The 26,705-nt window shown below is 39.5% G+C and overlaps 1 protein-coding gene across 2 annotated transcripts in view; it reads right to left on the bottom strand.

Annotated features, from left to right (window-relative positions):
• IQGAP1 (IQ motif containing GTPase activating protein 1) overlaps positions 1-26,705 on the bottom strand; it is a 76,929-nt gene continuing 50,224 nt past the window's right edge. For both annotated transcript variants that reach the window (XM_030013329.2, XM_030013330.2), the window contains exons 16-38: positions 26,363-26,453; positions 23,775-23,942; positions 23,244-23,386; positions 22,724-22,894; positions 21,508-21,591; positions 21,338-21,409; positions 21,171-21,240; positions 20,531-20,739; positions 19,364-19,519; positions 19,041-19,204; positions 17,680-17,904; positions 16,271-16,411; positions 16,094-16,178; positions 13,619-13,851; positions 12,693-12,825; positions 12,235-12,337; positions 10,657-10,792; positions 8,714-8,801; positions 8,076-8,288; positions 6,244-6,410; positions 5,212-5,334; positions 4,165-4,273; positions 1-2,405 (exon numbers count right to left, since the gene is read on the bottom strand). In XM_030013329.2, coding sequence (XP_029869189.1) covers positions 2,292-2,405; positions 4,165-4,273; positions 5,212-5,334; positions 6,244-6,410; positions 8,076-8,288; positions 8,714-8,801; positions 10,657-10,792; positions 12,235-12,337; positions 12,693-12,825; positions 13,619-13,851; positions 16,094-16,178; positions 16,271-16,411; positions 17,680-17,904; positions 19,041-19,204; positions 19,364-19,519; positions 20,531-20,739; positions 21,171-21,240; positions 21,338-21,409; positions 21,508-21,591; positions 22,724-22,894; positions 23,244-23,386; positions 23,775-23,942; positions 26,363-26,453 — 3,198 coding nt within the window. In that variant the 3' untranslated portion in view covers positions 1-2,291. The remainder of the gene's footprint in view (positions 2,406-4,164; positions 4,274-5,211; positions 5,335-6,243; positions 6,411-8,075; positions 8,289-8,713; positions 8,802-10,656; positions 10,793-12,234; positions 12,338-12,692; positions 12,826-13,618; positions 13,852-16,093; positions 16,179-16,270; positions 16,412-17,679; positions 17,905-19,040; positions 19,205-19,363; positions 19,520-20,530; positions 20,740-21,170; positions 21,241-21,337; positions 21,410-21,507; positions 21,592-22,723; positions 22,895-23,243; positions 23,387-23,774; positions 23,943-26,362; positions 26,454-26,705) is intronic.

Below are 26,705 nucleotides of genomic sequence, written 5' to 3'. Positions count from 1 at the left end.
TGGGGACAAATTACTTTTTACTTAGATGTGAATTACAAAGGCAAATTTTACCAGGAAAGACATACAACACACTTTGTACTTGTAGCTACTCCCATGGTAAATACAGTGGCATAATGGAGCAAGCAAAGCTAAATCACCATTAAATGATAAAATATATATAATTAAGTGCTGAGATTGGATCTTTTAATAGAGCGTTTCCTTTTAAAAAACCTCCAAAGTGCCATACTGTTGCTCAGCTAAAATAAGTAGACTCTTTTCCCACGTTAAAGATTATTTTCAAAGAACTGAGTTGGTTTTAATTTTTGCCAAAAACCTGTTTTTTCAATAGGTGTAGGCAACAAGGGAATTATTGTAAATCACATAGTAAAGATGCTTTCCACACGGGTACTACACAGGCCTTTAACACCTCATTTCCTTGTCCCTGAATCCCAGCTGAAATTTATCTGGAGACATTGAAAAGTACTAAAAGTATTCATTTAAAAAAAAAGAAAAAAGAAAAAGGGGAGGGCAATCAATCCCTGTCACTCAAGAGCTTGCAGAGTACAGCTGCGTTTTGCTAACAATCATTTTATAATGTTCCACCATTCTTCTCATCATCCCTTAATCTAAAGGAATTCATTTTTTAAGTCCTTCTACAATATAGCAAATTCAGAGGCAGGAAAAAAAAAAACCAAAACAAAAAAAAACCACACAAAAAAAAACCCAAGGCAAGACATTTATCCCATTTCAGACCTCTTTGTCAGATTTCAGTGGAAATCCACTTCTGAGGTATCTCTTGTTTCAGACTATCTGGACCATAAAGATCTTGGATTTGGCAAGTAATTTTTGTTACTGGGTTGGACCACACATATACCAACATTAAAATATGTTTAAATACAGTCTAGACATCAGCAGGTTGAAATAAATATTTGTTTCTGAGAGGACTGCAGAAAAGTTATCCTCAGGAATGTAGCCATTTCCAATACTATGAGTGTCTTTCATGAGAAAAAAAGATCTAAGCTGAAATAACTAGCTCAGTATAGATCAGAGATAAAGCAGTTCAATTAAACTCAGTAATCTGAATGAAAAACACAAGTGACCTATGAATAACTTGAAATTTGCAACTAAGAGCTATGTCCTTTTTTTAAAAAATAAAAATGTTAAGAAAAAAACTGGGGGGAGAGCTGGAGCAACCGATGAATTTCAAGGTCAGATTTCTTTTTTTTTTTTTTAAAGAGTCTCTGCATTTTTGTTGGATATAGCAGAACAACCAGCACCACCACCATGCTGAAAAAAAACCCTACAAAGTAGCAAAAGAAATGGGAACTTGAGTATAGGTAGAAAAATGTAACTTTTTAAAAGCTAACCTGTTTAAGATAGTTCTCTTCCTTTGACAAGTCTGCAGGTAGAGCTTAACATTTATTGCATCAGTTACAGATATATATAGAACATTGCTCTAAACTGGAAAAAAGTTATTTTTTACATTTCAAATGCTTTGTAAGCAACATTAAAAGTCAATATGCTGCAAGAAATTTTTTAAGTTTCCCCTCTCCTTCCCCAAAAGGCTTCTTTTTAAGCCCTAGTAAATACATTCCACAGTCCCTCTGTTTAAGGGGCCATCTGTAAATTATTACAGTGTAATAAACAGAAACAAATCAAGAAAAATGAGACACTAAAGCTGTTCTATGTGGCTATAGTACATAATCACGAATAGTTCAGCAACCATTTATGACGCTTACTGATTCCGCAGACCATAGTAGTTCTATCTTGGGAATTGTCCACGGCCACCACCGCAAGCTCACAAACAAATGGGTAACCTGGACTTTGACCATTTTTTATTTTGGTCATTGCTGTTACAGAATAATTGGAGTCCAAACACAATCTGCAACCTTTTTTTGCTTTCAGGAAGAGGCAAACCAACTGCTGTACAGTGCCAGCTTTCTCTTTGCACACGCAACAAGAATTCAAGCCTCATGAAGCACACAATTAGGCAAATAAAGCATCCAGATGCCCTAAGTATACTAGAGTATTAGTTTAATCCCCAGTGCCATGTAAAAATACATTCTAAATTAACTGCTTTTCAGGGGACCTTCAAAGTTGAAGATAAAAGATCATAAATAAACAAGAAACCAACTCCCTGCAGACTCAGTCAGGGTTATCAATTCACAAGAGGTTCTTAGTCCTCCTTCATGATACATTTGATATACTTTAGCACAGCATGGGCATATACTGATACATAGCTAGGTCATTAAAAGTTGTATGTGCAGGGTTCTACTCATCTCCCCTTTCACAGACTTGCTAGCAGAGGTCAGTTACTTCCCATAAAATTTCTTATTCAGAAGAAAGATCAGAAGGTTGACATTCACTTTTGCTCTGTCAAACAACTTCATGACTGCAACGCCTTCATACTGCAGCTGCAAAAGATCCTGCCAAAGAGAATACCTTTATGAGCAAGGAGTCCTCAAGAGCTTATAAAGAATATACAACACCCTGTGGTACAGTAGGTTTTTGAGGAATAGCTATCACAAAGTACATGGCATAACATAGAAAAATGAGAGACTCATTAAAGATCCGCTCATACTGCATGAAAAATAAAGTTGCTCTAAGGCATTTAAGATGTTAATTTTTTTAATCTACGTTTATTAAAAAAAAATTACCGAAGAGGGCAGAAATAGAAGACCATTCTAAGAAAGCCAAATTTCAGATTTAGTCATCTCCAGGCTTTTCATTTGCACAGTAGCTATAAAGTTGTTGTAATGTTTAGAAAGGGTCTCCCTATGTGCCTAATTATATTATGTACCCAAGAAATATTACACCATTCCACAGCATCAATTTCTAAAATTCTTCGTTGCCACAGGTCTCAGTGAGGTGGTTTAGAGCACTGCAATCTAGGGCAGAGTAAGAAATGGCATCTATATTAGGACTATGTACACAATGCTGATTCAGTCTCTCAGGTGTTTATGTAGGCAGTATTTCTAGCTACACTTTGCTCTTGTCAGTGATGCACCTGACAGAGCAATAGGACTCCCTGCACTGATTTATCTCAGCAAGGAAATTTCTTTCAGCAAGCCTGCTCTTGAACAATACATATTGAAGAAGGCGTTCATGTAGTACTACGCCAGGGAAATGTTGTGTGTGTTCCAAAATCCAAATCTGGCTCCTGCAGCTGTCCAGCCTGGGTGACACTGGAGTAAAAAATCATAAAGCTATTTCTGCTGCTTTCTGTAAAAATTTTGGCAATGGCAATGCAAGTCTTTTTAACTGATGCCACTGTTAATGCTATACTTGTATGACCAAAGGCAGTTCTCTCGTTGCTGTCCTCGCAGAACATCTGCTTTTTCTGCAAAGCAGTGCTACAAACACATAGTGGTACAGCAACACACGTGCCCGAGGAGCGAGTGACCTTGGGTAGCCCCATGAATTCAAGAAGTTCATGACCAGCTCCAATGGATTAGGACTGGAATGAACTAGGTGAGTCCTCAGAACACATGAATGGCATGCGCGAGGCAGCTGTTCCTCCCAGCAGCCAGTTAGGTGGCATGGACTTCCCACAATGCGAGGTGCTCCTGCACACAATCTGTTTTGAGACCCCCGAGGCATCCACGATTAACAAACCTAACGACACCCAAGCTGGGTGGGAGGTGGGTAGAGACAGAAGTGGAAGAAGGGAAAAGAGACACCAGGCATAACAGTACTGGCATGGGAGGAAGAATGGGGAACCATTTGGGAAAAGGTCAGTTAGTATGCCTGTTCCAGTAGCCTGGCCTAAGTAAAGGTTGAAGACTCTTAAGAACTGTATGGCTAAAGAAACAGGTAAGTGTAGGGTGGCAGAAAGAACACCAATATGTGATGACCAGCTAAAGCCACCACACCCAAGCCCAGACCACTGCCACAGACTCCCGATCTCTCTGCTGTAGCAGGAAGTTGTTGAAAATGCATGCATTTGTTCTGTGTGCGTACATGTAAGTGTAACTAAGAACACAGACTGACATCAGGCTTTCATTAGTAAAGAAACAAGAGTAGTCTGAATCCTCCATTTGTGTTGCATCTGTTTTCCCTGCAACAAATGGGTTGGTTTTGAGAGCATTTTTCAGATTGTTCAGGCAGAAAACATGTCTTTATTATTTTTATGAAGAGTCTGGCAAGCCGAACTTATATGCCACTACTAAATAGGACGGTTCTTACCTGATAATGTAACATAAAGGTTTCCATCTGTACCCCCATGAATTTTGCTTTTACCTCGAAATCTCCTACTTCTTCTGTTGGACTGATTTCAAATATGACGTTTTTAAACCTATGAAATTTGAGAAATGAAAACCCACAGTTCATTACTGAACACATAATTCCTACTGAAACAGGGAGAGAATATGCGAGATGAAACCTGAAGATAAATTTCTAAGAATTCTGTTCTTAACTCTTTATTCTATATCCCCATTTGGAATGGGACCATAAAAGCCAACAAGACTCAATACAACAATGAATGGAAGCCTAAGAGATTCTATGTCTGGTAGATCACACCTTCACACAAGCATAGTAGGAAAGACAGTAATTTAGCCCATGCAGTCTAAACAGTCTACTTTAGTGCTGCACATCCATCCTCATTTAGTGCGCAAAGTACAAAATATGATTCAGGGTTGAATAAAATTCTAGTAACAGGCAGATTGTCTATATTTCACGGAAGATATACCAGGTTCTCAAGGCTAACAAACTGCAGCTGGACAAACTCAAGCTAGCATTAAGTTGATTTTTCAACAGTGAGAGGTATTAACCATAGTGGCAATTCACCCGAGGAGGCACCCTTCCATGACTGTAGGGGTGACAAGGAAGGGGCGGGTGGAAAGAGGTTGTCATGTTTAAATCCCATGACAGTTCTCAATCAAAGACCTCCTTTGCTTCAACCAGGAAAAAAAAGATTAAAAAAAAGAAAAAAAAAAAGAGAGAGAGAGAGAACTGCCAAGTGATCACTATGCAAGGTTTCCTGGCCCTAGGAATACCAGCCTAGATCACCAAAACAATTTCTTCAGCTTTAATAGTTATGTCTACCAACAATGCTAAATTCCAAGAACAAAACCTCAAGACAATCTGTCACTATCTCAAACAAATCTCAGAGCTTCTGTTCTTCAATTGCCAGCACCTAGACTAGTTCAAAGAGAGACAAGAATTCAACAGACCTGCTTTCCTCTTTCTCCGAGAAGGTTATTTAGCTCTAAAGAGTTTTTAAAAAATACTCACTGGTTAACTTGCAGGTCCTCAATCTCTAAAAGCACTCCCTTCTCATGAAGTCGAGCTGCTGTATATTTTAAAGAAATCTTTTTACTGTTTTTGCCTTTCATCTCCCGAGGTTTCTTAGAGACTCTGAAAACAACAACAACAAAAAAACCCAAATTAAACAAGATGATCAGTCAAACGAGTAGAGAGATTTCAGACAGCAAACATTTAAGCCTATTTGGATGAGGGGATAGAACCAGTACAGCTAATCCACTCTGACCAATGCAGCTGGTAGATGATGTGTTTCTACTAGTGAGTTTATCTACAAAGCACTTGTAGCTCAGATCAGATCTTTGATTTTCTACTATTTACCAATAACACTTACACTACAGGAGAAGAAAAAAAACAAACAACAAAAAAAAGCCCAAAACATAACCACATGGTACTTCACAGAAAACAGTATCATCTATCATTAGGCAAAAGGGGATCTGGTGACAACTGACATGGAGAAGGCTGAGGTTACTCAACAACTTTCTTGCCTCAGTTTTCACTGGCAGTTGCTCTTCCCACATCTCACTGGGGAGGAAGACACTTTTTCTTTTTAATTTTTTTTTTTTTTTTAAGAAAATCTGAATTATCTTGCCCTACAACTAACTCCATTTGGGATAAAAAGAGGACAATTCACGATCAATGCTTTCCTTGTAGGTAACTATGTTATTTTCATCCTCTGCTCCTAGAAAGGATGACAGGACAGACTGACTGAGCAGCATGTGCATTATCTGCACAACCTGCTTCGTTCCCACTGGACTCTCTAAACTCCCCTCTCCCAGAGGGACCAAAATTCTTTCAAGTATGTCTTTTTGACCCCACTCGGGACACTGCTCTCTCCCCGTATTTTCCCACCACTACTAAGACCCTTTCCCTAGAACTATTGCTGCGGTGAAGAGCTTGGCCGAGGAGCTTTGAGCAGATCGCATTATGATTCTTAGCAACAACATACATGTGTTTTCTGTAAGAAGCACTTCTAGGGCCACAGCATGGTTCTGAAATACTTACTTGCCCTTGCTGGCCAGGTTATCCAAGCAGGTTTTGATGTAGCTTTTGTAATAATCCACTTGTTCCCCATAAAAAGTGGCTTTGGAGTTCAAGGCACTGTATGTCTGCTGCAGCTTCACCAGCTCCGCCTTTCTTCTCTGACGGTATCTACGCTGATTTCGGATATCCTACACAACAGAGAAAGGCAGGCAGAGACTTAACAGTCATTTGAGCTCTCCAGTTGCTCAAGCCCAGAGCACAGAGTATTCAAAACGCATCATTTGGTTTTGCTTAATCTTGCTTCATGCTACAAGCTGGAGCCCTCAGTTGCACTTGCCCCAGTTTAAGCATCATTACTTCTTCTCTGTGTTGACTATTTTTGGAACTAACCAACTCTACACAGCAGTTCGTTTGAACCTGTTGCTGCTTTCTCAAAGTTCAATGCTGTCCTAGTTGCAATAACTAGAGTGGGCACCGACAGTCCATGATCTAAAGGAAGGCAGCAATTTTTGCCACCGCCGGGTAGGAAAGGTATCTTGCACTATAACCACAGCAGCACACAGACATTCTTATCTGTCTTTGTTAGTTGGCCATCTTTAAGTATACGTTACCTTAATACCTGAACAAAAAATATCACATGTTCAAGTCAACTTCTGTTTTCATTTTTGGTACATATTAACAACAGTATGATTAATTCTAATTGGATCCCTAAAAGCAATTATTCACTTTACATATATAACATTTCCCAAATAGTTTTTTGGTAAACATGATATAAAATACATTGTCACCATAGCAAGGTACAACAGTATTAGATCACTTTTGCAAGTTGTCCTGATTTTGGCTGGGATAGAGTTAATTTTCTTTCTAGTAGCTGGTATAGAGTTATGTTTTGGCTTTAGTATGAGAATAATGTTGATAGCAACAACTGAAAATATCAGTGTGTTAAGTACTGTTTATACTAAGTCAAGGATTTTTCAGCTTCTCATGCCCAGCCAGCCAGAAGGCTGGAGGGGTACAAGAAGTTGGGAGGGGACACGGCCGGGACAGCTGACCCAAACAGGCCAAAGGGATATTCCATACCATGTGAAGTCATGCCCAGTATATAAACTGGGGGGAGCTGGCCAGGGCAGGGCAGATCGCTGCTCGGGAACTAACTGGGCGTCAGTTGGCAAGTGGTGAACAATTGCATTGTGCATCACCTGTTGTGTATATTCCAATTCTTTTACTATTATTAACATCATATTATTATCACTATTACTTTCTTCCTTTCTGTCCTGTTAAACTGTTCTTATCTCAATCCACAAGTTTTACTGTTTCTTTCCCCCCAGTTTTCTCCCCCATCCCACTGGGAGCGGGGGGAGTGAGCAAGCAGCTGCATGGTGCTCAGTTGCTGGCTGGGGTTAAACCACGACACAAGTTTTTCTCAGGTCCCCCCTTTATCATTCAGGTATTCTTGAATGGGTACATTTAAATAAAAATAATAGTTAGGATGTCTTTAAGTTATGGGCAAAACTTCCTCATGTGATTAAGTTTGTAGAGGTGCTACTTAAATTAGTAAAAAGGAGCAGAAAAAAAGATCACACATCAGGACTTCCCCTCCAAGCTATAACACCTTTCCTTAAAGTGCCTGAAATTCTGGCAACAGAGTCATTTGAGAAAACAGAAACGTCCTATAAAAATAAAGGACTTCCCAAATGCCAAGAGGTGGAAATGCCGTGGCAAAAGGTAGGCTTCGTGTCTGTAAATTAGCTACTACAAAACTTACTCCTCCTGAAAACTCATGCCAGTTTCACAATGCTGCAAACTGTGGGAAAACTCCACTACAACTACTAGGAAACCACTGATTGGCATACCTTCGCGATGTCATTAATTAGTTCCTGGTATTTATTTTTTGCATTCACTGTCCCCAGTTCTGTCAACTTCTTCAGGCCTGTCTTGATTTTATCTTTTTTTCCTTGAAGATTTAAGTTGCAACCTTCCTTTACAGACACAGATTTTTTCATCTTATCAGGAGTTTTAGCATCACGAATGGCCCGTTTCTGCATAGCTCTTTGATGCTCTGCTTCCTAGAAAAAGAAAACAAAAAATTACAAGTTCTTAAGCAGATCAATTTTAAGGTGACAAAGAAACAGAAACAGATTGTCTGACCTCTGGCATAACATAGGATAAAAAGTTTTGCTTGGTCATTCCCATACTGCCTCCAATAAATCCACATTTGATGAACACATTCCATGTATGGGAACCAGCAGAAGCCTACCTGCTAATTAAAATGGTCTTCTAGAAAAATAGTTTCTAGCAACTACCAGAGGAATAAGATTCACACATACAATTTATTTCCATTACATTCCCTCCTTCTTATTGTTACACACTGCTCCAACATCAGTGGAGACAGCTTCACTGCAATACATAAATGCAGATTCCCATGTATACCCATATATATCTAGATGACAATTTCCTACTCTAAAAAGAATGCAGATAAATAACTTCGTACTTGCTCTGAGGTAGCTGGAGTTTCCAAGATTTCAGTCAGCGTCTCCCCTGGTTGGAAGCGTATTACATCAACAATTAAACGTTTTGTGCTGCAAAGAAATCAAGGAGAATGGGAGAAAAAACTTTTAAACTGAAGGACCTTCAATACTGTTCTGTTTTGCAATAATACCAATGTTACTGATTTACCTAAGGTCAGATTATCACTGGATGCATGCTTAGGTAGTCATAGCTAGACCAGACCAGAACCCTGAGAAGGACTTTACTTTTTTGACAGTACATTATCAGAAACTGGTTCCCTGAAAGGTTCATCTATGTAGTACATAGGATTTGCTACCCAGTACCCCTCAAACAGCAGAGGTGTTACCCCATACATTCCAAGGCAGCCCCAGTACTGCCACATGGACCACAGGAGCTGCAATTCCAAGGTGAAAGGTAAAGCAGGTAGCAGCAACAGCGAATTTGGGCAGCCAGAAAGAGTCTATAATATTATCCATCCGTAAATGCACTTCAGTGCTTTGTAACAGGTATCAAAAAACTCCACAGGACTATTTTCTTATGCGTATGGTAACTGAGCCAAAACAGATCCCTGACTCCAATCTGGTGACAGACAGGGTCATTCCTTGATCTCAGCTGTGACTTAATCGCAGCCAGTGCCCACTCTGAGGCAATTCTGTCCTTGAGCCACAGAATGAAACCAAATAGCACCTTCAGTACTTCACAGTCAGGCTGGAATTATTTCTGGCATCGCACAAAGTGCATCACATGCACAACTTCCTCATCATCCACAATTTATGTGACTACCAGCACATCTGGTAAATCTTTACTTTTGAAATCAACGTCACCTTCTTCTGGCAGGTAGGGAAATGCTGATGTATCTTTTGAGAAGACCAGTTAAAGTTATTTTTGGAGACAAGATTTTCTTCTGGGAGATCACTGGTCCATCTAGGCCAAGTATAAGCTAATCTGAAGAATTCTCAGTTAAACTACCTAGTATCTGAGCGGGAATGCATCAGGGCGGGTAAATATGCATCTGAATGTCAGGTAGCTGCTCTATACATCTCAGCAAGAGGGATTTGCTTAGTACTAATATTGACTCTTGGCCAGTTTTAAGTCCTCCAGAATAAAGAGTCTGGCAATAACGAAATCCCTGACAGTCAGTTGCTCTCTTTCCATTAGGTTAATAACACTTCTATTTCCCAAAAAGGCTATTAGTCTTCATCTATTAAGAGTCAGGTTTGGGGCACAGCAAGTGCAGAGAGAAGGAGACCGCATCATAAACCAAAAGAGGAGAGCAGCAACACCAAAGTACCCTAAGGAAATATTTCCCACAGACAGGGGAAAGCTACAGGGAGAGTATCGTAAATTACCATTGTCTCCTGCTTCGCTAACAGGATACAGACATAATCCTCTCAAAGGCTGTGTAAAGAAACTAATTCTGCAGGAGCTAGCAAACTTAGCAACAAAGCCTTATTCGCATATTCTAGACATTTAGTTACCCTTAAAATTTCCATACAGGCAACACAAATATTGATTCACCTAAATTTTACATTAATAGACTTCAGAGTTAAAACTCAATTGTGATGTATACTACGGATTATTTAAGATGATCTTTACAAATTATTCACATGCAGGCAAATTCAACTGCTGCTGTCACACTTGCTCACATCTGGAAAGTTTTCTTTTCTGGCAGTTTTCCCCTCCAGAACCATCCAAGACAGACTTTTAAAGAATGACAAATTCAACAGTGACAAAGAACTAACAGGAACACATTTAACAGCCGCAGCATTGAAAAGACATGGCTACAAGCTCAGTGCATTTGGAGTAACAGTCCCATGTTTGTTTAAATTACACTTTGATTCTCTTATTTTCACATGCAGATTAACTGTGAAAATTCAGGTTCCTTGTTCTCTTCAGCAATATACCAGGCAGTTACCCCCTACTTACTTCAAGAGAATCGTCCTCGCATCCATCTCTGCATTCTCATCACCAGGAACGTCAAATTTATTAGTGAGTGTGAGAGAAACCTCAGTCTTTGCTAGCATTTCCCTGTTGGGGTCATTAATATTGCCAGACCCTTCCCCTGCCAAGCAGAAAGAGTTTATAGATTAAATCCTATTCTTTACGTTCTTGACTGCTACAGCTTTGTAACTTTTCCCTATGTAACAGACCACAGAAAAACTACACTGTTTCCTATACTGTCAAAAGGACCCTTCAAAAGCCAAAACCAGCTTTTAAAAAACCATCTTGAGTATGTTACAGATGTTTTCTTCGTAAAACTGAGAGAAAGGCACCACAAAATCACTAGTTCATATGTCTTAAAGATGTATGTGTATTCCACACTGTATCTCAGCATCTCACTCTTTACTAAGAAGAGTAGCTGACCTGCCAAAAATACTTTTTAAATAAAAATATGACCATGCCTCTATGTCCGTGTCCTCATTAGAATGAATTTTGCAAGCTAAGAGCGAAGCCCTTTTTGGCAACTAAGCTTGTAATCTTCTGTTAAACAAAGTAAGCTATCCCATCAAAAGGAGATTTTCTTACTCTAATTGTGTCTGAACTTTCATTACAACAGTTGTTAGGATGCTTCCCCTCCCGCCTCCCTTTTTTAAAGGGCTGCAGGAAGATTAAATTCTGACATATTAACCACCTCAATACAATGCACACAGGAGAAATGAAATGGGGAAGGAGGGCAAGTTCTAGTTAAACTCAAGGGCTAGGTTCACTCAGATAGCACTTCTGTTCTTTGCCAGTGCTCAGAAGAAAACGTACTAGCAATCATTCCTTTAAACGGTTCCAACCTTTCTCATCAAGCGACTTCAAGACAAGCATTTTTCTGTCACAAAAACTCTGTTCACCTCCTTCCCCCCTCCTCCCCCAATTTCACTCTTCAAATAGCTGCAACATAGAAACCAAGGAAGGAGAGGCTTGTGCAACTTTCCAGTGTTTGTTATATCCTGAAGCATTGAACTGTGACTCAGGTTTTTAGAAAACTTTCGAGTAAAGTCAGTTCCTTCCTCCCCCAGCAAAGAAAGAGGATAAAATCCTTAACGTATAGAAAAAACTCTAAAGGAGGGGAAAAAGTTGTTTGTCCAATTGCCAAAGATCCCTACAAGGACACGCATCATTTAATGGACTTATTATCGGACTCTGAAAGGAATGCATACAGATCTCCAGAACAGAAGACAGATCTTTGCAAACAAGCTGGAACAGACACCCCTCCCCACCCCTTGCCCCCAGAAATGGCTCCAGCATAATGGAACAAAGAAAACGTGTCAAAATACTGCCTGCCTTCTAGAAACTTCTGGAGTGAGGTGAGTGGGGAGAAGAGAAAGAACTCCTGTTTTTTTCAGGGTAACAAATTCTGCAGTCTGAGAGAATACACCGGAACAAATCTGTTGCTGTTTTTTAGAGCACATCCTCCTAAATGACCTGTGATGATTCCTTAGATAGTTTCTTTATTGCACTTCAAATCATTTAAGGTAATATCACATATTTCTTAAATACAATAAACTAGACCACCTATTAAGGACTCAATTGTAGGAACCTCTCCGAGATCGTCCAGCAGCTCATGAATTGGATCATTGTGCTCAGGAGCAATTGCATCTTGATGGTCCAAGAGCAACTAGATGAACAGAAAGAACATTTATGTCGTTAATCGTACATCCTTTTCTAGACAGTAAAATTACATTACTTTGAGCTGGTATCTTTTAGAAAAAGATCTTATTTCACTGAACTCCAAAGCAGCAATATCAACATTCAAAGCTGTGCCATTATCACATACGCAAATACTTTCAAAAGAAACTTCAGAGAAGCCACAACAAACAAATTACTTAATCCTATAAACCAACAAGCTCTTGCACACTATACTCGAAAGACAACTTTCAGCCTTGTATTTGGTAACTTTGCGTTTCAGCCAGAAGCAGAATTTTCTTTGTAAGCACTGTGCAACTGAGCAACTGTGACTGATGTATACTTACAGTGTGTGTATTGATGATTTCACCAATAGAAATATAAATAACTGGTTTAGTGAGAGTCACCAAGTCAGAATATTCATCAATATTAAATTTATCCTGCAATTCAGGAACCTCACAGGCAGCCTGAAAAAAACGTCTGCAGAAAAAAAGGAGGAGAAAAGAAGAATCAGTATGACTCAGAGTCACGTGATGCATCAAGAGCATTAACTCCCCATGACGATCCCAAGCATGGTTTCTCTTCTTTAAACTATGGTACATTACGGCATACTACAGTTTGTCAGCTTTAGTTTAAACACATCAGAAGTAATCTAGTAAAGGCAGTTATTGACATTGGCCATGCTGACATTGGCTTATTTTCAGCATTCACAGGACTGGTCTATAGCTCCAGTGACCTGTTCACACGTCCTCCTGCCTCCACTGCAGTAACACCCCTTGCTCCCAGCAATCTCTGGTTTTCTTTCTTCCAAAACATGAAAGGTGTTAAGATCACAATCCTCGAACAAAGGCCTACTTCAAATATATGAACAGCTAAATGCTAACCTGCTTTATTCCTGAGCACCACTGGGTTTTCATGGAGAGCCAATGTTCATATCAGAGAGAAGAATGTATGTCCATTCTAGTTGTTTATTGTGATACTTTGGATGTGGACATGTGCAAAAGCAACCTTTATTCTGGAAACTCCCAAGTCTAAATACTTGACTTCACAATCTCATTAACATACAATGTATTGTTCATAAATTCCAGGTACACATTTTATCTGCCATTGTCACTGATGCTTATGGCAGTCTGGAGTGCAATCTCTTATTTTCAACAGACCGCATATTTGACAGAGATAGAATTTATCATATTTAAAATTTATTATTATCCCTTTTTACTTGCAATGTTACCCTCTGCCAAACTTCCCAACTTAATTAGCTAAGGTCTTCTACCTGAATTTCTGGTATGACTGCGATAGGTATTCATTAATGATGCTTAGGTGTGCATTGTCTCCCATGAACATCTTATTGGACGCAGCATGCTGCAACATCTTTGCAATGGAACCAAGGTTTCTGCGTTGATCCGTGGTCAGCTGACCTCCAGCTGAAAGATCAATGATGTCAAATGCATCTGGTGCGACAATGGCTGGATTCATGTAGCGATAATACAGTAAGTTGCCAACAATCTGCGAAAAGTTGAGTAGAGAAGAAACACATCAAGAAACAGTGGTATAGGACCCAACTGAATTTTACTAAAACTACCCTGACTGTGCTTTGATAAATTTTCTTGTAAGCCAGCGGGCCCTTCCAAGCTAAAGGATCTGCTGTGCTGCTGTATACAAGCATACACTATCCCAAAGAATCTACAGTGTAAAAATAATTTAAAAAAAAAAAAAAATCATTAAGACACAATAGGATGGTCAACACAAAGAGGGAAGACTGAGCACTACTAGTCACAGGACAATACAGCAGCAGATATTCCTATGCATAAAGATTTAAAACTTCAACTTCTAAAAATGTACAGACAGCAGATATTACAAGTTACCAATGGACTACTTGTATGAGCATGAAACAATCTATCAGGAGAATTAAAAGTAATTGAGTTAGTCTAACAGAGGGCAGAACGATCATGGTACAGAGGAACCCGGTAGTGCAGTTTCAGTATGGAACAAGAGCTAATTCTTAGAGAAGCATGCAGAATCGGCTGCCATCTCTGACAAAGCAAAAATGGTGAGGAAGCATGACACACCAAGGAGCTAAACTGAGGAAACTACTTTCCATTCCTTCTCCAAAGCCCTTTTCTCTTTCAGACTAATTCTTTGATAAGCCAGCAACATTTTCAGGCACAGACCCTCAGTTAGCAAGAGTAACTGAGAAGCCATTTAATCCGGAGGTAAGAAAATCAGAAGTACAGAAGATGAATGGCATTTGATGCTTCAAAATCCAATTTACCTAGTCAAATGTGAGCAGCAATAAACTTCAAGGAACCAAAAATAAAGGTCTCACATTATCCATATGTTCACAGATATACTTCTAACCTGTATTTGATATTTTGCCAAAAATAATTCCAGCAATGAAAAGGAATTAACCCAACATGCTTATGTAAAGCAATAATTCTCACACCACATGCTCTAGCATTTTCTGGTGGTTCACAGAAATATGCAGAGGGCCAGCTCACTGAATCTTGGCTTTGCCTGCTTGCCACGTGACTTAAATGCATGGAAGAGATCGGGGTCTGAACAAACAACTGAAAACAGAGAGAAAAAAATCTAGCCATTGCTGAGCAGCCCCAGAAATTACTAATTGCTTTCAGTGAGGTCACGTTTTTGACAACTGTTTCATGCAAGCCCCTGCTGTACTCTCACAGATTATGTCATGGGATGACAACAAAGCTGTTTACTAGCAGTAATAAGAAAACACATCTGTGAAAGAAACTGTATTAATAACTTCCAAACTTGCAGGGGGAGAAGAACAGTATACTACATGGGTAGCGTTTGGATGCTAAAAAAAAAAAAAAAAAAAAAAAAAAAAAAAAAATCTATGCAGTCATGTGGACAGTTACATTGTTTCCACAAGGATTAACAAAAAGTGCAGTTTTCCACCTAAATTTACAGATGGAAGAAATTAATTCACCTGCATAGAAAGAATCGATGTCTCAGAATGGGAAAGCACAGAACTAGAAGAGAGAAGAAAACAGCATTCAGATTGTTAATTATTTTGTAATGAAGCAGAGGCAGAGAAGTTTTAAGAGACATTGTCAAGTATTCTAAGATCCAAACTCTGTTTTATTAACAAGCAAAGCAGTCGTGGACATAAAGGCCTTCACAATTACCAAAACCCATAAAAACAAAGAAATTTCAATCAAAACCCCAAAGCTATACTCATCAGAGTGCTTACTATTAGGATCCTTTTAGTTCTCCAAACCTACTGAAATGCAAAATACAAAACTGACTAGACATTATGCAAAGTGACTCTCTACATGCTGCTGTCAAAATATCCTAGGGTGTTACAGATCGGGGAATTAGGAATACCAGAATTTTGCATACAGACTTTTTAACTTGACACTGTCTCTTCAAGAAAGGAGCAGCTGGCTGTGATCATACCAGCAAAACCAAGGTTTACTTTCTAGGAGCAACAGTACCCCAAGTCAAGAAACCTAAAGGACCAACTGCCCAAGATATTAAAAGCAAAGCAGAAGCAACAGGATACCTCCTTCTGAACAATGTATTGTGTCATATGATGTATATGAAGCTAACAATCAAAAGCCCAATGTGAAACATTTCCTATCTGGAGAAGTAAATAAGTAAGCTTTATATAGGTTTACATGCACTCCTCTCCACACATACAGCCAACAAAGGAGAAGAATGAGATGTGCTTGCCACAGCCAGTTTGGCTGACAATTATTCACAAAGGTGTTTAGATCCTCACCTTCAGAAGCTCATCCTCGCCAGCATCGGGGAACTTCTCATGCAGGGAGTCTTTTAGTACCTTGGCAATGAACCGCATTCCATAACTTCGAGAGAAAGAAAAGGGCAAATAAGACTGCTGCAAGCATAAACCCACCAACAACTTCCCAGGGATAATACTGTGGTACACCAGACTCACGGGATTTTGTCCACTGAACTAACAATGGCAGACAGGAACTTGTCTGTCACTGTCCTCATGTTTCTGATTGAGGCATCCAGGCGCGTCCTCACCTCTTCGTGATTTAGAGCTTGTTCAGGTGTAACATCATATGGCAGTTTGCTATTTGAAAAAGTCAAACATGTGAAGGTGAATATTCCTCAAGCTAGCATATTTCAAGAATTTCTAGCTCGACATGGAAACAATTATATTCACTTGGCTGCCAAGAGCTGTGCATTGCCTCCAATTAACGTTTTAGGCACTGGAAGAGCTGAATTCTTCTTTATTTTACTTCCTCTACTCTCCCTTACAATGGCCACTGTGAGAAAAGGCCCAGTTAACTCAAAACTATCTTTTTCACAGCGTGCACACTAGGCAAAAAATGCCATCTATGACATGTAGTGGTAATTCAGGCTGCAAATGAATTGGTGAAAAAGCAAGCTACACATTTGAACATCAAAATAATAAAAACTTGGACACAAGCCAGAAGCTAGAACAGCATCCATAAAATTGCTATAACATGCTCTTGGCAGGAAGCAGTGCCAAACGAGTAGTTACATTTTCTCCATCAGCTGAAACTACTGCATAGTATTCCAGTGAAGACAGACAGATGAAGCAGATAATTCATAAAAGCATCTCCTAAATCTCATGTAAAGAGAAGGAACTGAACACACTTCTTCACCTGCATTTTTAACACGTCCAGAATTTTCAACCAGGCATATGGCAAGATATATGACTGCATATTGCTTTGAATGGGGAAACTCACTCATCTGTATGGCTTGCTTTTTTGTTTTAAAGTATGTTAAAAAAAACCCAAAACAGCTCAATAGAACACAACAGAAACCTCAATTTCTAGCAAATCACATGCATTGGAAGAAAAAGAAAGCAGAATGACAAAACCATCTAGCACAATCCAATTGTCATCAGTGGCTGATATTAGAAAGTTGTTACGACTAAAAGAACTGCAATGTCATGCTTCTCCTCCAGCAAAAGAGGTTTTGTTGACTTGCAGATAGTACTTAAGTTTTCACAGGCTATACATGACACTAACAGAGACTGACACGGAACCGATTCCCAAATACTTTTTCTTACCATGATTTCTTTTAGGTTAGAGGGCATCTCATAGCTACTTATCAAGTCCACATAGGCAAACACCAAAGAGCATTTCTTCTTCCACCTCCCAATGAGATTCCCTTTCAATACCCTCAGCACCATCACCAGAACATGATCTTTAGAACTCTCGGACGAAAGCCGTCTTGAGGAGATGAAAAAGCTGGTATCATTTGGACAGATGCATGCAGTGAAGCCAAGGATAGTTTGGAATGATTAATCGAGCAGTGCAAAGCAGCCAAGCAATGTTTAGAAAAACACAGTAGTAACAATTCCCATACCTGGCCTCACCAGTTTGAGACTCCATCTGGTTAACCCAAGACTTGTAAATGTCCACCGGATCAGTTTTGATATTGAGCGATTTGTCATCGATGATTTCCTTCACAACTGGTGCCAGGATCTGCCTCAGGGCATTCTGACCACGGGCACCACGGTTGAAACTTACCACCATTTTAATAACAGTAGGATTCCCAGTCACAATTTCATGTATTTGGTCTACTTTTGATCTAAAGAAGAAAGAATCTATATGAAATATGAGGTACACATAATTTTGTCAGCTTTAGATACATTTCTCAGCATAAAACAAACTGTTATAGAGCATCACCCTCACAAAACAGATGATGGATTTGTACTAAAAATCTCAATACAGCAATAAACTACAACACTGTATAAGAACAATACTGGAACACTTCAAGACAGATGAGGCAAGAAACTTATGACCTCTGTTTGGGTATTCCAACGCAACTTGCCACGCAAACGTACATTCTATTTGAGAGCACAATTCAAAAATACAAAGGAAACAGAGCATGTTTTATGTAGAGAAGAAAAAGAACAGCAGGTTTCTTCCAGTGTTTAAAATAAGAAAACAAGCCAATTTTAGTATACCACTATGTGAAATACAGCAGTAGAGAATGAAGCGTCTACATTTCCTTAGATTACTATTCCAAGCATGAATTTAAGGGGAAAAAAATCTCTTTTAGGAGTTGTTATTTGTTTCAGGGCATATACCACCTTCATGCTTTTCAAGCATTCTTGGGAATGCTTTTTGAGTAGTTCCTCAAAAATTTTTATTACACATTCTTCTTCACAGCAAGTTGTGTAGCTCTGCATTGTAAAGAACTGAAGTCATGTAACACCGAGCTCCTAAAGCCCAACCGATCAAACAAAACATGCCTAAGGACAGCCAGAGTCCCTAACACTGACAGTAAATAGAAATGTCAAACAATAAAGCCTCTCTATTTCAGCCTCCTCATCAGCTTTTGGAAATCCAGAGAGCTTAGTGTTAGTTCTCTCCCTGGCTTGTAAAGCCCGAGTTTGCCATTTGTTGGAGGTGTTTATAACCAGACACTGGACAATTGAGATTAGGCTGAATTTTAGGATGACTTTACATCAGATTAAAAGTAGCTGCCATGTTGAGCAGTGAAATCTTGACTGAAGTAGAAAGCCCTCATCCTCAATGGACATACTTGACTCTTCCTTTATAGACTATGTTAAGAACAGATATGAAATGGGAAGAGGACAATGAAGGGACAAGTTAACATTATCTGCATATAAGCATGAGACATAATGTGGAAACTGCCTCAATTCGAGAAATTGTCAAAACTGATTCAACAGCAAGAATGTGCTGTATGCTACCACATACTTGATCTCTTCCTGCAATGCTGTTTGGAAAAGCCGCAACAACAGGTATTCCTCTCTTTGATTGGATGCATAGTTATACAGTGTGAAGATGACAGAATCCATGAACTTTGTGGATTTGTTTTGAGGCATCTGAAAAATCAGCTTGGCCAAGTAGGTTGGGTTAGTCTACAACAACAAGAAAAATTACTTAGTGTGCATGTCCACAGAGGCCAGTGTTGCTAAGAACTATGGTGGCTCAAAACTACAGTGCATAAGCAAAGACTGTGCCAACACATATAAGCCTCAATGACAAGAGGTTACTGAGCAGCGTTAGAAGCTGCTTACCTGAAGTAAGTAGAACAGATGTTGATAGGCTTCCAGCTTTTCTCTCTTCTCTTTGCTCAAAGCTTTCAAACCTCCCCTTTGTTTGTTCAGCATCATCATGTCAGAGAGCTGTTCTTTGTTCTTCTTGGTAAGTTTTTTGCTATGAGAAACGACATCCTGGAAAAAAAGAATAGGGACAGATTCCACTCTTAAGTATTTTATAACTAGCAGTATTGGAAAACAGTTGCATCTGAGAGCTCACTTCTCTTGTATGTGGAAAGGCAAGGTCAAGGTATGCCTGGGACGATTAAAGTGAAGCATTACTTGCTATGGCAGCAATTTCTCTGACTGAAAGTACATGTTCTGCTTTGTGCCTGACTTCCTGAATTTGTCCAAAAGCCTAGAAGGGTTAGTGACTCTTGGCAGCAACTACTACCAGAGCTGGCAGCAACCTGAAGATGCTTAAAAATGTTTTGCTTTTTAAATTGGGCTTAAAACCTAAAAATCCTGTTTCATACTCAGCTAGCTTGCTACCTCAGCATACTGTGACAGCAATGGCACTTTTCACTGCAGGCACCAGCCTAAAAACTGCAAGCCTCCTTCCGAGATTAATTTCACTACACCAATTGAGATTTTACACTGGGAGGAGCCTAGTGTCATGCCATCCAGGACCAAATGAAAAGCTGACCAGAACTTCAGCTGGAAGAAAAGGCAATGCTGTATCAGCAAGAGGGTTTTTTTGTGAAATTAATCACGTCAGCCAAGTGATAGAGGGGGCCTCCTTTAATGAACAAGCACCAAGTGGCATGAGTGTGTCTCCTGCCTCTGACATCACCCCCCTTGCTCCAAGCTTGTGGCACGTCACTTGTTTAACCACAAAGGAGCAACAAAACAGAGTTCTCAAAGCCTTCAAACACAATCTGTCACATTCATTAGCTCAAGATAGTCTGGTGTGTGTCTTTTTTAGCTTCAGCTCTTGTTTCTTCTCCTCCTACAGTTTTCTCTCTAAAGATACATACTAAATTAGTAGAATGGAGTAAGAACATACTGGGAGTAAAATCTGCAAGTCTGGGGCAATGTTTTCCACTGGGCCTGAGCAAGTGACATCCAAGGCAGGGAACTCTGTATGTTAACTACTGCTGGGCTCAGTTCAATCTGCAGTTGGTCTCCCATCAGCACACTGCCTACCTGCAACGTAATTTTGTTTTTCACTAGCAGCCCAATTTTGATGTCCATGAGATTGAGGTCATTTTCCAGTTGCTGATTGGATCGGATCAAGGTTACAACTTCCTCACGCAGTTTCATTAACTCAAGCTCCTCCTGAAAATCTTGGTCACTCTGATCGAGCAAGTGGACAAATTTCCGAACCACAGCCATAGGTGGGTTTTCAGCATTAACTAAAAATAAGCAAGAAAACAGGGGATGGGAAACAGAAGTAAATATATGCCTTATCTATGTTTAAACAGCACATCAAGGAGTAGCCAGAATAAAATTAGCACCACCATGTCTAACAGCTTCTGACATTTTGAATTTCTTGTTTTGAGTAAATCACGAGAGAAGCAAACAGTAAAGAATGAAGTCAGTATCAGCCTAGGGTAGTCCACACCGCCGAAGTTAACTGCAAAGCTACAGTTCTGTTTTTCAGCAGCAACAACAGCTGGAATCAAGCTTTCCTTCAGCCTCAAGAACTACCTACTCTCTGCACTGCCCTACCAAGTTCATCGCAATCACTCTTCAAAACTGCCTTGATGTTATAGGTCACACTAGCAATATCCCTTGCAAATAGAGATTCGAGGCACATCAGTTTTATTCTCTTGGCAATACTTACTGAGGGTTTTGTAGTCTTCTCGTGCTTTGTTTGCTCGGATAAAGGCTTGAATTTTTATAACATCATTGATCTAGGATTAGAAAAAAAGAAAAGATAAGCACTTGACCTCATTCTGGAAAGAGTACAAAAGTCAGGTACTGAATTCATGTAACAAGATAGCCTCTTACGTGGTTTCTGAAATACTGCAGACGATCTCTGTAACGTTTTCTGGCTTGATACATCCTGGTCATTGATTGAATCTACAGAAGGGTAACCAAAATACTCAGACAAAAACCTTTCCTACAAAGTTCACTACCCAAAAGGTTTACCAAAAGAGTCAGCAGGGAGCCTTCACTACCTTAACTACTTGGTCCTTTTGTGCTCGCAGGTAATCCAAGCGGATTTGATATGCCTTCCTCTGCTTGTAGCCACGCCACTGGGACTGAAAACAGAAAATAGGCGCACTGACGTAACTTTTCTAATTAAAGAGAAGTAATTACAAATTTAAGCTTCTTTCTGCTCCTCAGCTTCTGACTTCCCTTTTGGCTAAGTAAAACGTGAGGGAGACATGCTTATCTTATCAGGAGATACACAGTGTGAACGTGAAGCGTTAACTGTTTCACCAACTGCAGTCACGAGAGACTTGGAATTACCCCATGAAGACCCTGGTCCTTCTGAAGCACAGTTAGAGATCAAGGATATAGCTAAACAGTCAAGTTGACAAAACTGTTCTACACGAGGATCACGTTAGATGCTGCTGCTGGCAAGAACGGTGATGTAACATTATAAGCCTTCAGAGCAGACTCACTGCTACGAAAACTTGGAATAGAAGTTAGGCAAGGGGTTGGACTACACTTAAAGGGAGAGAGCGTTATTTTAACAAGCTGGGAGTGGTTTGGGGTATTTTGTTGTGGGTTTTTTTCAGATATACAGGCAGAACATGTGCTACTTGGGCAGAAACACACACACATATAGTGCTCAAATAATAAAGTCGTAATAGGGTGCAAAGCATCTATTTCATTCGCACACATTTCAGTTACAACATCAGAGAAAGATTTTTTCATTGTTCTCCTGTAAATGTGCCCAACCTCATGCTGAATTATCCCACTATCTCTTTGAGGTCCTCAATCCTCCAAATCCCTGGTCAAATTTGAAGAGGAGAAGAATCTTACTCAGGAATACTGAAAACCATGTTGTTTCTCTTCAATTCATGAGGAATCACAGTAGTAATTCATCGCACAGAATTATCACCATAAAGACATATGACACAATTCATACTGCCCTATTCCCAAAACACTGAAGCGGATAATAAAGTGATAGGTAAAGCTTCCTCAAATAAGTTTTTCTCTCTCCAATTCTACCTGAGAAGACTTTATTATTATATATGACATGGAAAAGAAAATAATATACCAAAAGTCTTTGGGAGAAGGAAACGCCTTTAGGTAATTTGCAAAATGAGGTGAAGACAATTGTGTGCTGTAACTGTTTGAATTGAACAAAAACTGTCAATAAGCTTGTCTATAGAAAACAATTGCAGACTACAAGTTTCAAACATAATTAAAGGATATCATTACCTGAATGCAAGTGATGGCTGGGACTTGTTTCTTCAAAAAATTCATTCTTGAGTTGAATTCCTGGCGAACAAGATATCCTCGACAGCAAGCCTGAAGTTTTGTAATCAGGTTCTCATTGGCCAGCCACAACTGCTCTCGGTTGTATGCCGCAGTGACTCCAGATATAGTGCTCTGGATTAACGTTATGGTGAGAAGAAGAGCCAGAAAGAGAATGGAGATACAAGAAACAGGATGATGTTACATCAGCTTTCCATACTGTTCTTATGAGAAACTTCAAAGCTGCCTTTCAATAAAGAGCAACACCATGGTCCTGTACGCTTTTATCAACAGGATGACTTTTTCTGAAATAGGACAGGGAGTTTCAACACACACAATCTGATGATGCCCAGTGAAATAAATGAGTTACTAAGCTTGTTAACATGACTATGGCACTGAAGTGTTCTCTCTTAGAGCTGCTTTAAGGATGGGAATGGTAGGAATGTCAACTTTTCAGAGAAAGAGCAGGTTTTATCTACCCTACCTGTATCTCCTCCCGTGACAGCTGTGTGTCATTTTGCACAAATTCCGCTGGTTCATCCCATCCTCCCTCTTTGGTCCGCAGGTTATGATAATAGTGATAGCCTCCTCTCACCCAGTGTTTCACCCATTCACTGCCATTGCCCCCTAAGAGCAGAAACTGCAGTGTAAGTCTCAAAAACAGACAAGTGTTTTACCTTTCCCGCATACAAATGTTACAGCTAGGAAATCCACATATACAGATGCTCCTTCCTCCAAGCAACAGAAGGAATGTTTCCGAGTCCCTAATGACCTCATACAAGAACTACCCAAATACAACACATTCTACAAGTGGAGAACGTTCTACAATTCAGGTTTTGGGTTTTTTGGGGTTTTTTTTTTTGTTGGTTTTTTTTTTAACCTTAGTTCACAAACCATCCGCAATTGCTACCTGTAACACAAGACTTCTCACCAGAAGCTTTTTTACCTCTGGTTCCGATTTCACATGCAATAACCTTGAATTTATTTCACTAACAGTTAACTACTTAAGGTTTACCTGCTGCCATTTTTCTTCTCTTGACTTCTGACAGCTCTCGTTGGTATGTCTCAGCACATTCTGGAGTGACTCCATATAGCCCAACATCCTGTGAACGCAAGCTGCTCAGGGTCTGGCTAACATCACCATGGTCTACTGCTTCATTGATGGCCAGAATTCCTAAGGAGACTTTGATAACACAAGGAAGCAGGTTATCTTGGCATTCATGGGCTCAGTGACTCAAAGCAAACACAGAACAACAGAACAGAGCAAGGCAACATGAACACACACTTACAGTTGAGGGGTGTGTGTATATACAGAAATATTTAAGTGTATATAAATACAAAAGAGAAATAAAAAACAATCCGACAACTTGCAGTATAGAGGCCTCTTCAGTACGGAATATCTAACCATATGTGGTACTGTACCTGACAGCACATAATTTGTATGTCCCGAGTCCCAGTATAGTGTTGATTTAACACCAATATTTATTTCTCAACAACACAGAATGTTTTAGCTCTACTCTTGACATCCGTTTTAGTTAAGGCAGTTTCTTCTGGCAGAGTCAGTCACAACTTAAAAGAGGCCCTTTTAACAACTAGTACCATTCTTCCCTAGTGAAAAAAGACTTGTTTACAAACTACTCCATATAAAAACCTGATTGGGAAAAACCAGGGGGCAGAGGAAGAGAAAAATTACAACATGTCATTCCAGGGCTACTCCAGAACTGCAACTCAAATACAGACACATTCACAAGAGCACAAGAATCACACTGACACAGCAAACGTGAAATACAGTAATTTTCAGCACCAGGTAAGACTGCAAAAATGTCTGTTTGTACATGGATAGATAAGGGTACCTGAAGATCTTATGCAGGCTTAATGGCACATACTTTAATCCTGGTTTTGACCAGATGTTCCTTGGCATGGCATTCAAGCTGCTGCCTTGCCAAAATGCTCAGGGGGTGGGAAAATGGTGAAAAAATTGCACTGGTACTACTGGGAACAAACAGTAAGATGAACAGGTAAAGCTTTGCCCTACTCCCCCTGCCCCCCCCCCCTTTTTTTTTTTAGGCTGTTGACAGGGAAATTCATGGACCAAATAATGTCATTAAAAACAACTGAACTAGGCCATGGAGTTGGACAAACTCATTGCGTCTTCTGTTAGAGAGCTTTTTGTGAACCTGTTGATTTTTCTCTTCCAAAACATCTACAAATAAAGAATACAAATGTACAAGGCACAAATATAAAAGCAAGCTCATTTCTGTGCCAACAGAGCAAGGACAAGAGGAATCAACTGTGCCAGAAACTCTACATATCTCATACACAGATTCATTAAGAGCTCATGTTGGAGGGCAATCTAGTCCAATCTCGTTCTCAAAGCTGGGCTAGCTTCAGGGTCTTGTCTGACCCAGTTTGGAAAATCTCGAAGGACAGAGATTCCACAGTGTCTTTGGACAACCTGTTTCAGAAGGCACCAGAGATTCCAGACTCAGATTAAACTTTTCAGTTTCCAGTATGGTTGCCTATTCAAAGCAAAATCAGAATGGACTGACTGTGCATCTTTGGATAGCTTTAAGTATCAGCCTAAGATCAAATTAGAAGTTTTGGAAGTGGTAAGTAAGACATTTTATCAGCACCCCAGAGATGAAGAAACAGAATCAAGGAAAATATCAGGTGACTATAAAGAGAGAAAACAATCAGTTTACTAATACTGTACAGATCAAGCAAAACAAGCAGACAGGTGCAAATGTTGAATGTAATGGAAAATTAGAGATTTAGAGTAAATGCAAATAGAACAATATTATGTTTTAAAAGTGTATAAAAACAAGCTCTCTGAAGCATGTGGTACCCAGCAAACAAACAGCATATACAGAGAACAGGCCATTAGAATTTATCAGAAGACTTTAAAAACCCTCATGTTTTGTTGAAGAGAAAGCTTCAGTCAGAAACCAAACCAAACCAACAACAACAAGAAAAAAAAAAAAAAAACCCACAAAAAAAAACCCCAAAACACACACCCCAAGTTAAGCAAAGAGTAGTAATTACTTCACTGTTTCTGGAGACAGAAATGACATCGTTATAAAGACTGGGATGTAATGATGGGTGGGCCAGTCCACCTGCAAACTGCTAGGGAGCAAAGGTGGATATCACTGATGCATATTATTGTCTCTATTTCAAAAAGACACGAGGTAGTCTAGAAATACTTAATAGAACTGAGACAAGAGAACAGCATGCTGCACAAACAAAAGGTAAGGCACACAGGAAAACACCATTTAAATTGTGCACATAAACATTCTCACACCTAACCAACCACCCACAGATACACACAATTAGTTGCAAGTGACAAACAATTTGATAAGAGATTTGCCCAATGAGGTAACATGGTCACATGCAAAACTCACACATCCCCCCAAAAGATAAGAAATGCAATATTTGAAGAATCTGACATTCACTTTTCAAAGAAAAATTACTACAGCAGGAGCACGTAAGTGCATTTGATTTCCTTTGCCGCATTTACATGACATTTCTAGCTCTCAACCTTTCCTTAAGTAATGAGTATTTGGTTGATAATGGGGATTAATTGCAATGTTGTGCAACAATACTTACATCTCTCGGACTCCTCTGTGTCCTTATTAGCCCTATGAATCCCATCCTGAATTTCATCTAGCCAAAGTACAGCTGTTTCATCCTGTGTGTCCTGAAGAGAATATGATGAGAAAAATATACACAGCATGAGGAGAAGAGTATCATTATTTTTGCCAAGTAAAATAACCCGTACTCAACAATATCCAATATAGTAGTTTTCTGTATCAGAGGGAAAAAGCAGCATTTCAGTCTTTCTAACTGACTGCAACACAAGGACATCACGTGTGTTTTTGACTAGCAGAGACTACTATAGCATTACCAGACTCAATACCTCCTCCAAGTCAAAAACTCTTCTCAGGAAACA

Source organism: Aquila chrysaetos, chromosome 5 (assembly GCF_900496995.4).
Source record: "Aquila chrysaetos chrysaetos chromosome 5, bAquChr1.4, whole genome shotgun sequence".
Classification (NCBI taxonomy): Eukaryota; Metazoa; Chordata; class Aves; order Accipitriformes; family Accipitridae; genus Aquila; species Aquila chrysaetos.
Note: the sequence above shows the minus strand (reverse complement) of the source record. Positions and strands in the feature narration are given on the sequence as shown.